General features: G+C 44.3%; 3 protein-coding genes across 3 annotated transcripts; all 3 read left to right on the forward strand.

Annotated features, from left to right (window-relative positions):
- Positions 1-1,669: 1,669 nt before the first annotated feature.
- LOC141547344 (transcription and mRNA export factor ENY2-like) lies at positions 1,670-1,960 on the forward strand. The gene has a single exon (XM_074275787.1). The coding sequence runs from the start codon at positions 1,670-1,672 to the stop codon at positions 1,958-1,960; it is 291 nt and encodes a 96-aa protein (XP_074131888.1).
- A 3,735-nt stretch (positions 1,961-5,695) lies between these two features.
- On the forward strand, positions 5,696-5,986 carry LOC141547345 (transcription and mRNA export factor ENY2-like). Its single transcript, XM_074275788.1, has one exon. It carries the CDS (start codon positions 5,696-5,698, stop codon positions 5,984-5,986), a length of 291 nt encoding a protein of 96 aa, XP_074131889.1.
- Positions 5,987-10,049: 4,063 nt separating this feature from the next.
- LOC141547346 (transcription and mRNA export factor ENY2-like) lies at positions 10,050-10,340 on the forward strand. Its single transcript, XM_074275789.1, has one exon. The coding sequence runs from the start codon at positions 10,050-10,052 to the stop codon at positions 10,338-10,340; it is 291 nt and encodes a 96-aa protein (XP_074131890.1).
- Positions 10,341-12,890: the final 2,550 nt, after the last annotated feature.

Raw genomic sequence — 12,890 nt, forward strand, 5'->3', positions numbered from 1 at the left:
AAAAGGGGGACAGGATATATCTGCTGGAATAGAAGAATACCCTGTGAGTGAAGACTTTGATCCTTCAGATCAAGCAGGAGAAGATACACTCCTTTGGATGTGGGGAAAAAAAATCAAGGATTTGAAAAAGGGCTGTACTCTTTATGGGGCTTCTCATCTTAGGCGAAAATGGTGTTAGAGAATTTGGCTTTTGAAATGGTAACCCCTGGTGATGGCAAATGTATAGCAAGGGCATGTTGAGAACCTGGAAACAACTTGTTGTGGCTTTTGGGCTATAGTGCACTTTGTAGGATACAAGCCAGGGAGGTCTGACCTGACCAAAGAAAGCAGGAGATGTTATGGGGCAGAAGTGAAATTGAACCAGGGAAGTGAATGATGGTGTCCTTGCCAGGTACTTAGTACATAATAGAGATTCCCCCCTAAGGCTACTGATGGGATTAGCATAGAGTATATCAACTGGGACAATCACAGCCAGACATTCATTCTCTCTCTCAGCTTTGTAGTGACTGGAGGCTGGAGGAAAAGAACTTCACCTCAGAGATTCATTGCATCTCCTAGCATCATGGAGGACTGGAAGAGGCTCAGAGAAGACAGAGCACTGGAGAATGGAGCACAAGCTCTGGGACTGAGACAGACTTCAAGAAAGAGACCCTGGAGGTCATCCTCCTCCTTGCTACCTCGAAAGCAAGACCCATTACAGAGGCCCTCCACAAAGGGGGGCCGGGCCCAGGCCCAGAACTGGAAGAGACTCGGGCAAGACAGAGGACTGGAGGCTGGAGAAGAAGCTCTGGGACTTGGACGGATTTCAAGAAAGAGACCCTGTAGGTCCTCCTCCTCCTTCCTCCACAGAAAGCAAGACCCATGCCAGAGGATCTCCAGAAAGCAGACCCAGGCCCACAACTGGAAGAGACTCGGGGAAGACAGAGGACTGGAGGCTGGAGAAGAAGCTCTGGGACTGAGACATTCTTCAAGAAAGAGACTGTGGAGGTCATCCTCCTACTTCCTCCACAGCAACCAAGACCCATTGCAGAGGCCCTCAACAAAGGGGGCCCAGGCCCAGGCCCAGGCCCAGGCCCAGCATTGGAAGAGACTCGGCGAAGACAGAGGACTGGAGGCTGAAGCACAAACTCTCGGACAGAGACAGGTTTCAAGAAAGAGACCCTGGAGGTCCTCCCCATCCTTCCTCCACAGAAAGCAAGATCCATGCCAGAGGATCTCCAGAAAGCAGACCCAGGCCCACAACTGGAAGAGACTCGGGGAAGACAGAGGACTGGAGGCCGGAGAAGAAGCTCTGGGACTGAGACATTCTTCAAGAAAGAGACTGTGGAGGTCATCCTCCTACTTCCTCCACAGCAACCAAGACCCATTGCAGAGGCCCTCCACAAAGGGGGCCCGGGCCCAGGCCCAGCACTGGAAGAGACTCGGGGAAGACAGAGGACTGGAGGCTGAAGCACAAACTCTCGGACAGAGACAGGTTTCAAGAAAGAGACCCTGGAGGTCCTCCTCATCCTTCCTCTACAGAAAGCAAGACCCTTGCCACAGGATCTCCAGAAATTGGCCCCGGACCCCAGGCAAGGAAACACACTGTGAAGGAGACACTAGACTTTTGGGGACTCCATCACCTGCCAATTCTCCTGGGGATTGCTCTGATGAAACCAAGAATACCCAAATGAACACAGAGCCACCCATCAAAGCAATTCTTCACCAGAAACTGATAGAAACTGGTGAACGACAACGACTTCAACAGTGGCTAAGAGCTCAATTGCTCCAGTGTGGTTGGAAAGATCAACTACAAGCTCATTGTCAAGATGTGATTCAGCAAAAAGGCCTAGAACAGGTGACTGTGGACAACTTGGTAGCAGAACTCACTCTCAAAGGCAGAGAGCTTGTACCCCACAGTTTGATGGAGGAACTTTTCCAAAGAGTAAAGACCTTCTTGGCTCAGCACGACAGACCTTAAGAGGGGGCCGAACATCAACACCATGTACTTTGACTTCTTGCATCCACAAAGAACAGACATGCCATACCTTTGCAGGGCACTTGCTAAATTAGTCCTCTTTGGGTAGGATGCATTTTCCGTGTTTTCGTAGGATACTCTGTTGGATCCATTTTTTTCTCCAAGGTCATTTTTACAAGAAATCAATAAGAAAATATTTTAAAATAAAAACAAAAATAACATAAAAATAAGAAACTATTTAATAAATTTTAAAATCATAGAATAACTAATCATAAAAATCATAATATAAAATCATAACATAAAACATTTAAAATCAAAAGTAAATTTAAAAATTGAATAATCAGAAATACAATAAAAATCATAAATAATAAAACTTTTAAAGTTTTCAAAATTACCTATTTCCACTCTCATAGTCTATGTTCTCTATTTTCAACTTTGAGCATTGACTATAAATGTTACCATCTTTCCCAAGAAAGATGGCCCATTACTCTTGTAACTGTCAGAAACACTGTCCCTTTGTCTCTTGTCCCCTCCCCCCTCAATACTAGCATTTAATAAGAGGATATGTAAATAAACACACACACACACACACACACACACACACACACACACACACACACATGCCCAGGGAATAGGCCAAAATGTCTATCCAAATTCTTGCCTTCTTAAAGGGAGAAGGGCATTTAGGCAGAGAGAAAATTTAGAACTCAATATTATAAAAAACGAAAGTGAAAAGGTTCAGATAAAAGGAATTAAAGGAAGAAAAATATGTACAAAATAGAGAAAGTCCTCAGACATCACTCTAAATTCTCAATTAATCAGTAATAAGTTATTACATATTTACATTGAATGATAGGCTTTTGGATCTAGGTCTACTTTTCCTGCCATCCCAAGGATAGCAATATTCATGCTTCTTTTGTATATGCTCAGGATATCCAGGGAAGACTCAGTGATGGCCCATAGATCCCCTAATATCCTTCATCCCAGAGAGGTCAACAGCTGCTTGACTCACTCTCCTGGGTCCTGAGATTTCATTCAAGGGTGTAGAAGCCTTGATCTTTTCAATCATCCCCCAATGTTACTCATGATTCCAAGCAAGATAGTGCTATGTGAAGCACAGGGGATAGCAAGAAAGATGAAAACAACTCTTTGTTCCCCTGAAAAATCCCATTTAATAAGTAAGACCATATGTATATAAGTACACACACACACACACACACACACACACACACACACACAGGGTATATGCAAAAATCTCTATGCAAATTCTTGCCTTCCCAATGGCAAGAGGGGAAGTAGGCAGAGAGAAAATGTAGAAGTCAAGATTTTAAAACATGAAAGTTAAAATGTTCCTGTCTAACTAAGAAAAGACCAAAAAAACCTATTAATGGTTCTCTAATTTCACTAGGATTGATTTCATCTTACAACAAAGAATGGCTTCCTCTTGATATCATGATGAGTTTTTCCTCAGTGTAGAGCCTCCTGGTGGCTGACCTGGCCTCCTGCTCCCCCCATCCCCCACTGAGACCCAGGCCAGTCTGAAAGGCTCTCAGCAAAGCTAAGTGGGCCCCAGGCAAGGAAACTAGACTTGGAAGGAAATCAAAAAGGATTTGCACTTGAACTTCTGGCTATTCTTGTGGTGATTCCCCAACTGAAAGGAAGGTGGCTCCAAGACCTCCAGAAAACCATCCAAGAACTTGAGAGTTTGGGCGCCCAAAGTGGGGCTAAGCACCTACATGTGTGACCCAGAAATTAAGGTGAGTACACAAACAGGCAAGAAGGAAACTCGGACAAGGGTTAACGTTGTATTTCAGCTGAAATGGGACAGGGGTTTAGAAAGGAGCCTTTTCCACCTCAAGGAAAAGGTCTAGAAAGCATGGTGACACTGAAAAATGTTCAAGGTTTTCTGGTAATGGGGTCCAGGTCAGTGAAGTCTTTGAAATATTAAAAGACACATCTCCTTGGTTCTCTAAGCACAAAGAATTCCATCCAGACCAAGGGAAAGGAGTAGGAGAGCAACTAAGTGAATATTACAATGAGAATGGTGCTCATTCAATTCCTAAAGAAGCATTTTATACCTACACCTGAATCCAATTGGTCTGAGGAAATGATGTCTGCTCAAGAAGAAGGAAAAAGAAGAAAGAGCAGGAGGGGAAGGATACTGACAAACTAGGTGAAGAGCCTGAAGAATCAGGTAAGAATGGAGTGAAGTACAATTCTGATGAAATTAAGGAGAGTGGTGCTTCCCAGCAGGAGACATTAGGACATTCCCCAACCCCCCTGACCTACCCCCCACCCCCAGGAACCTATTATGGGTGGAGGGAGAAGGAGGAGGAGGAGGGGCAGGGACAGAATCAGCATCTCCTGTGAAGCAGTCTGTGACAAGATGGCAAAAGGCAAAAAGGGGGACAGGATATATCTGCTGGAATAGAAGAATACCCTGTGAGTGAAGACTTTGATCCTTCAGATCAAGCAGGAGAAGATACACTCCTTTGGATGTGGGGAAAAAAAATCAAGGATTTGAAAAAGGGCTGTACTCTTTATGGGGCTTCTCATCTTAGGCGAAAATGGTGTTAGAGAATTTGGCTTTTGAAATGGTAACCCCTGGTGATGGCAAATGTATAGCAAGGGCATGTTGAGAACCTGGAAACAACTTGTTGTGGCTTTTGGGCTATAGTGCACTTTGTAGGATACAAGCCAGGGAGGTCTGACCTGACCAAAGAAAGCAGGAGATGTTATGGGGCAGAAGTGAAATTGAACCAGGGAAGTGAATGATGGTGTCCTTGCCAGGTACTTAGTACATAATAGAGATTCCCCCCTAAGGCTACTGATGGGATTAGCATAGAGTATATCAACTGGGACAATCACAGCCAGACATTCATTCTCTCTCTCAGCTTTGTAGTGACTGGAGGCTGGAGGAAAAGAACTTCACCTCAGAGATTCATTGCATCTCCTAGCATCATGGAGGACTGGAAGAGGCTCAGAGAAGACAGAGCACTGGAGAATGGAGCACAAGCTCTGGGACTGAGACAGACTTCAAGAAAGAGACCCTGGAGGTCATCCTCCTCCTTGCTACCTCGAAAGCAAGACCCATTACAGAGGCCCTCCACAAAGGGGGGCCGGGCCCAGGCCCAGAACTGGAAGAGACTCGGGCAAGACAGAGGACTGGAGGCTGGAGAAGAAGCTCTGGGACTTGGACGGATTTCAAGAAAGAGACCCTGTAGGTCCTCCTCCTCCTTCCTCCACAGAAAGCAAGACCCATGCCAGAGGATCTCCAGAAAGCAGACCCAGGCCCACAACTGGAAGAGACTCGGGGAAGACAGAGGACTGGAGGCTGGAGAAGAAGCTCTGGGACTGAGACATTCTTCAAGAAAGAGACTGTGGAGGTCATCCTCCTACTTCCTCCACAGCAACCAAGACCCATTGCAGAGGCCCTCAACAAAGGGGGCCCAGGCCCAGGCCCAGGCCCAGGCCCAGCATTGGAAGAGACTCGGCGAAGACAGAGGACTGGAGGCTGAAGCACAAACTCTCGGACAGAGACAGGTTTCAAGAAAGAGACCCTGGAGGTCCTCCTCATCCTTCCTCTACAGAAAGCAAGACCCTTGCCACAGGATCTCCAGAAATTGGCCCCGGACCCCAGGCAAGGAAACACACTGTGAAGGAGACACTAGACTTTTGGGGACTCCATCACCTGCCAATTCTCCTGGGGATTGCTCTGATGAAACCAAGAATACCCAAATGAACACAGAGCCACCCATCAAAGCAATTCTTCACCAGAAACTGATAGAAACTGGTGAACGACAACGACTTCAACAGTGGCTAAGAGCTCAATTGCTCCAGTGTGGTTGGAAAGATCAACTACAAGCTCATTGTCAAGATGTGATTCAGCAAAAAGGCCTAGAACAGGTGACTGTGGACAACTTGGTAGCAGAACTCACTCTCAAAGGCAGAGAGCTTGTACCCCACAGTTTGATGGAGGAACTTTTCCAAAGAGTAAAGACCTTCTTGGCTCAGCACGACAGACCTTAAGAGGGGGCCGAACATCAACACCATGTACTTTGATTTCTTGCATCCACAAAGAACAGACATGCCATACCTTTGCAGGGCACTTGCTAAATTAGTCCTCTTTGGGTAGGATGCATTTTCCGTGTTTTCGTAGGATACTCTGTTGGATCCATTTTTTTCTCCAAGGTCATTTTTACAAGAAATCAATAAGAAAATATTTTAAAATAAAAACAAAAATAACATAAAAATAAGAAACTATTTAATAAATTTTAAAATCATAGAATAACTAATCATAAAAATCATAATATAAAATTATAACATAAAACATTTAAAATCAAAAGTAAATTTAAAAATTGAATAATCAGAAATACAATAAAAATCATAAATAATAAAACTTTTAAAGTTTTCAAAATTACCTATTTCCACTCTCATAGTCTATGTTCTCTATTTTCAACTTTGAGCATTGACTATAAATGTTACCATCTTTCCCAAGAAAGATGGCCCATTACTCTTGTAACTGTCAGAAACACTGTCCCTTTGTCTCTTGTCCCCTCCCCCCTCAATACTAGCATTTAATAAGAGGATATGTAAATAAACACACACACACACACACACACACACACACACACACACACACATGCCCAGGGAATAGGCCAAAATGTCTATCCAAATTCTTGCCTTCTTAAAGGGAGAAGGGCATTTAGGCAGAGAGAAAATTTAGAACTCAATATTATAAAAAACGAAAGTGAAAAGGTTCAGATAAAAGGAATTAAAGGAAGAAAAATATGTACAAAATAGAGAAAGTCCTCAGACATCACTCTAAATTCTCAATTAATCAGTAATAAGTTATTACATATTTACATTGAATGATAGGCTTTTGGATCTAGGTCTACTTTTCCTGCCATCCCAAGGATAGCAATATTCATGCTTCTTTTGTATATGCTCAGGATATCCAGGGAAGACTCAGTGATGGCCCATAGATCCCCTAATATCCTTCATCCCAGAGAGGTCAACAGCTGCTTGACTCACTCTCCTGGGTCCTGAGATTTCATTCAAGGGTGTAGAAGCCTTGATCTTTTCAATCATCCCCCAATGTTACTCATGATTCCAAGCAAGATAGTGCTATGTGAAGCACAGGGGATAGCAAGAAAGATGAAAACAACTCTTTGTTCCCCTGAAAAATCCCATTTAATAAGTAAGACCATATGTATATAAGTACACACACACACACACACACACACACACACACACACACACAGGGTATATGCAAAAATCTCTATGCAAATTCTTGCCTTCCCAATGGCAAGAGGGGAAGTAGGCAGAGAGAAAATGTAGAAGTCAAGATTTTAAAACATGAAAGTTAAAATGTTCCTGTCTAACTAAGAAAAGACCAAAAAAACCTATTAATGGTTCTCTAATTTCACTAGGATTGATTTCATCTTACAACAAAGAATGGCTTCCTCTTGATATCATGATGAGTTTTTCCTCAGTGTAGAGCCTCCTGGTGGCTGACCTGGCCTCCTGCTCCCCCCATCCCCCACTGAGACCCAGGCCAGTCTGAAAGGCTCTCAGCAAAGCTAAGTGGGCCCCAGGCAAGGAAACTAGACTTGGAAGGAAATCAAAAAGGATTTGCACTTGAACTTCTGGCTATTCTTGTGGTGATTCCCCAACTGAAAGGAAGGTGGCTCCAAGACCTCCAGAAAACCATCCAAGAACTTGAGAGTTTGGGCGCCCAAAGTGGGGCTAAGCACCTACATGTGTGACCCAGAAATTAAGGTGAGTACACAAACAGGCAAGAAGGAAACTCGGACAAGGGTTAACGTTGTATTTCAGCTGAAATGGGACAGGGGTTTAGAAAGGAGCCTTTTCCACCTCAAGGAAAAGGTCTAGAAAGCATGGTGACACTGAAAAATGTTCAAGGTTTTCTGGTAATGGGGTCCAGGTCAGTGAAGTCTTTGAAATATTAAAAGACACATCTCCTTGGTTCTCTAAGCACAAAGAATTCCATCCAGACCAAGGGAAAGGAGTAGGAGAGCAACTAAGTGAATATTACAATGAGAATGGTGCTCATTCAATTCCTAAAGAAGCATTTTATACCTACACCTGAATCCAATTGGTCTGAGGAAATGATGTCTGCTCAAGAAGAAGGAAAAAGAAGAAAGAGCAGGAGGGGAAGGATACTGACAAACTAGGTGAAGAGCCTGAAGAATCAGGTAAGAATGGAGTGAAGTACAATTCTGATGAAATTAAGGAGAGTGGTGCTTCCCAGCAGGAGACATTAGGACATTCCCCAACCCCCCTGACCTACCCCCCACCCCCAGGAACCTATTATGGGTGGAGGGAGAAGGAGGAGGAGGAGGGGCAGGGACAGAATCAGCATCTCCTGTGAAGCAGTCTGTGGCAAGATGGCAAAAGGCAAAAAGGGGGACAGGATATATCTGCTGGAATAGAAGAATACCCTGTGAGTGAAGACTTTGATCCTTCAGATCAAGCAGGAGAAGATACACTCCTTTGGATGTGGGGAAAAAAAATCAAGGATTTGAAAAAGGGCTGTACTCTTTATGGGGCTTCTCATCTTAGGCGAAAATGGTGTTAGAGAATTTGGCTTTTGAAATGGTAACCCCTGGTGATGGCAAATGTATAGCAAGGGCATGTTGAGAACCTGGAAACAACTTGTTGTGGCTTTTGGGCTATAGTGCACTTTGTAGGATACAAGCCAGGGAGGTCTGACCTGACCAAAGAAAGCAGGAGATGTTATGGGGCAGAAGTGAAATTGAACCAGGGAAGTGAATGATGGTGTCCTTGCCAGGTACTTAGTACATAATAGAGATTCCCCCCTAAGGCTACTGATGGGATTAGCATAGAGTATATCAACTGGGACAATCACAGCCAGACATTCATTCTCTCTCTCAGCTTTGTAGTGACTGGAGGCTGGAGGAAAAGAACTTCACCTCAGAGATTCATTGCATCTCCTAGCATCATGGAGGACTGGAAGAGGCTCAGAGAAGACAGAGCACTGGAGAATGGAGCACAAGCTCTGGGACTGAGACAGACTTCAAGAAAGAGACCCTGGAGGTCATCCTCCTCCTTGCTACCTCGAAAGCAAGACCCATTACAGAGGCCCTCCACAAAGGGGGGCCGGGCCCAGGCCCAGAACTGGAAGAGACTCGGGCAAGACAGAGGACTGGAGGCTGGAGAAGAAGCTCTGGGACTTGGACGGATTTCAAGAAAGAGACCCTGTAGGTCCTCCTCCTCCTTCCTCCACAGAAAGCAAGACCCATGCCAGAGGATCTCCAGAAAGCAGACCCAGGCCCACAACTGGAAGAGACTCGGGGAAGACAGAGGACTGGAGGCTGGAGAAGAAGCTCTGGGACTGAGACATTCTTCAAGAAAGAGACTGTGGAGGTCATCCTCCTACTTCCTCCACAGCAACCAAGACCCATTGCAGAGGCCCTCAACAAAGGGGGCCCAGGCCCAGGCCCAGGCCCAGGCCCAGCATTGGAAGAGACTCGGCGAAGACAGAGGACTGGAGGCTGAAGCACAAACTCTCGGACAGAGACAGGTTTCAAGAAAGAGACCCTGGAGGTCCTCCCCATCCTTCCTCCACAGAAAGCAAGATCCATGCCAGAGGATCTCCAGAAAGCAGACCCAGGCCCACAACTGGAAGAGACTCGGGGAAGACAGAGGACTGGAGGCCGGAGAAGAAGCTCTGGGACTGAGACATTCTTCAAGAAAGAGACTGTGGAGGTCATCCTCCTACTTCCTCCACAGCAACCAAGACCCATTGCAGAGGCCCTCCACAAAGGGGGCCCGGGCCCAGGCCCAGCACTGGAAGAGACTCGGGGAAGACAGAGGACTGGAGGCTGAAGCACAAACTCTCGGACAGAGACAGGTTTCAAGAAAGAGACCCTGGAGGTCCTCCTCATCCTTCCTCTACAGAAAGCAAGACCCTTGCCACAGGATCTCCAGAAATTGGCCCCGGACCCCAGGCAAGGAAACACACTGTGAAGGAGACACTAGACTTTTGGGGACTCCATCACCTGCCAATTCTCCTGGGGATTGCTCTGATGAAACCAAGAATACCCAAATGAACACAGAGCCACCCATCAAAGCAATTCTTCACCAGAAACTGATAGAAACTGGTGAACGACAACGACTTCAACAGTGGCTAAGAGCTCAATTGCTCCAGTGTGGTTGGAAAGATCAACTACAAGCTCATTGTCAAGATGTGATTCAGCAAAAAGGCCTAGAACAGGTGACTGTGGACAACTTGGTAGCAGAACTCACTCTCAAAGGCAGAGAGCTTGTACCCCACAGTTTGATGGAGGAACTTTTCCAAAGAGTAAAGACCTTCTTGGCTCAGCACGACAGACCTTAAGAGGGGGCCGAACATCAACACCATGTACTTTGACTTCTTGCATCCACAAAGAACAGACATGCCATACCTTTGCAGGGCACTTGCTAAATTAGTCCTCTTTGGGTAGGATGCATTTTCCGTGTTTTCGTAGGATACTCTGTTGGATCCATTTTTTTCTCCAAGGTCATTTTTACAAGAAATCAATAAGAAAATATTTTAAAATAAAAACAAAAATAACATAAAAATAAGAAACTATTTAATAAATTTTAAAATCATAGAATAACTAATCATAAAAATCATAATATAAAATCATAACATAAAACATTTAAAATCAAAAGTAAATTTAAAAATTGAATAATCAGAAATACAATAAAAATCATAAATAATAAAACTTTTAAAGTTTTCAAAATTACCTATTTCCACTCTCATAGTCTATGTTCTCTATTTTCAACTTTGAGCATTGACTATAAATGTTACCATCTTTCCCAAGAAAGATGGCCCATTACTCTTGTAACTGTCAGAAACACTGTCCCTTTGTCTCTTGTCCCCTCCCCCCTCAATACTAGCATTTAATAAGAGGATATGTAAATAAATACACACACACACACACACACACACACACACACACACACACACACACACATGCCCAGGGAATAGGCCAAAATGTCTATCCAAATTCTTGCCTTCTTAAAGGGAGAAGGGCATTTAGGCAGAGAGAAAATTTAGAACTCAATATTATAAAAAACGAAAGTGAAAAGGTTCAGATAAAAGGAATTAAAGGAAGAAAAATATGTACAAAATAGAGAAAGTCCTCAGACATCACTCTAAATTCTCAATTAATCAGTAATAAGTTATTACATATTTACATTGAATGATAGGCTTTTGGATCTAGGTCTACTTTTCCTGCCATCCCAAGGATAGCAATATTCATGCTTCTTTTGTATATGCTCAGGATATCCAGGGAAGACTCAGTGATGGCCCATAGATCCCCTAATATCCTTCATCCCAGAGAGGTCAACAGCTGCTTGACTCACTCTCCTGGGTCCTGAGATTTCATTCAAGGGTGTAGAAGCCTTGATCTTTTCAATCATCCCCCAATGTTACTCATGATTCCAAGCAAGATAGTGCTATGTGAAGCACAGGGGATAGCAAGAAAGATGAAAACAACTCTTTGTTCCCCTGAAAAATCCCATTTAATAAGTAAGACCATATGTATATAAGTACACACACACACACACACACACACACACACACACACACACACAGGGTATATGCAAAAATCTCTATGCAAATTCTTGCCTTCCCAATGGCAAGAGGGGAAGTAGGCAGAGAGAAAATGTAGAAGTCAAGATTTTAAAACATGAAAGTTAAAATGTTCCTGTCTAACTAAGAAAAGACCAAAAAAACCTATTAATGGTTCTCTAATTTCACTAGGATTGATTTCATCTTACAACAAAGAATGGCTTCCTCTTGATATCATGATGAGTTTTTCCTCAGTGTAGAGCCTCCTGGTGGCTGACCTGGCCTCCTGCTCCCCCCATCCCCCACTGAGACCCAGGCCAGTCTGAAAGGCTCTCAGCAAAGCTAAGTGGGCCCCAGGCAAGGAAACTAGACTTGGAAGGAAATCAAAAAGGATTTGCACTTGAACTTCTGGCTATTCTTGTGGTGATTCCCCAACTGAAAGGAAGGTGGCTCCAAGACCTCCAGAAAACCATCCAAGAACTTGAGAGTTTGGGCGCCCAAAGTGGGGCTAAGCACCTACATGTGTGACCCAGAAATTAAGGTGAGTACACAAACAGGCAAGAAGGAAACTCGGACAAGGGTTAACGTTGTATTTCAGCTGAAATGGGACAGGGGTTTAGAAAGGAGCCTTTTCCACCTCAAGGAAAAGGTCTAGAAAGCATGGTGACACTGAAAAATGTTCAAGGTTTTCTGGTAATGGGGTCCAGGTCAGTGAAGTCTTTGAAATATTAAAAGACACATCTCCTTGGTTCTCTAAGCACAAAGAATTCCATCCAGACCAAGGGAAAGGAGTAGGAGAGCAACTAAGTGAATATTACAATGAGAATGGTGCTCATTCAATTCCTAAAGAAGCATTTTATACCTACACCTGAATCCAATTGGTCTGAGGAAATGATGTCTGCTCAAGAAGAAGGAAAAAGAAGAAAGAGCAGGAGGGGAAGGATACTGACAAACTAGGTGAAGAGCCTGAAGAATCAGGTAAGAATGGAGTGAAGTACAATTCTGATGAAATTAAGGAGAGTGGTGCTTCCCAGCAGGAGACATTAGGACATTCCCCAACCCCCCTGACCTACCCCCCACCCCCAGGAACCTATTATGGGTGGAGGGAGAAGGAGGAGGAGGAGGGGCAGGGACAGAATCAGCATCTCCTGTGAAGCAGTCTGTGACAAGATGGCAAAAGGCAAAAAGGGGGACAGGATATATCTGCTGGAATAGAAGAATACCCTGTGAGTGAAGACTTTGATCCTTCAGATCAAGCAGGAGAAGATACACTCCTTTGGATGTGGGGAAAAAAAATCAAGGATTTGAAAAAGGGCTGTACTCTTTATG

Source organism: Sminthopsis crassicaudata, chromosome 6 (genome assembly GCF_048593235.1).
Source record: "Sminthopsis crassicaudata isolate SCR6 chromosome 6, ASM4859323v1, whole genome shotgun sequence".
In the NCBI taxonomy this organism is placed as follows: Eukaryota; Metazoa; Chordata; class Mammalia; order Dasyuromorphia; family Dasyuridae; genus Sminthopsis; species Sminthopsis crassicaudata.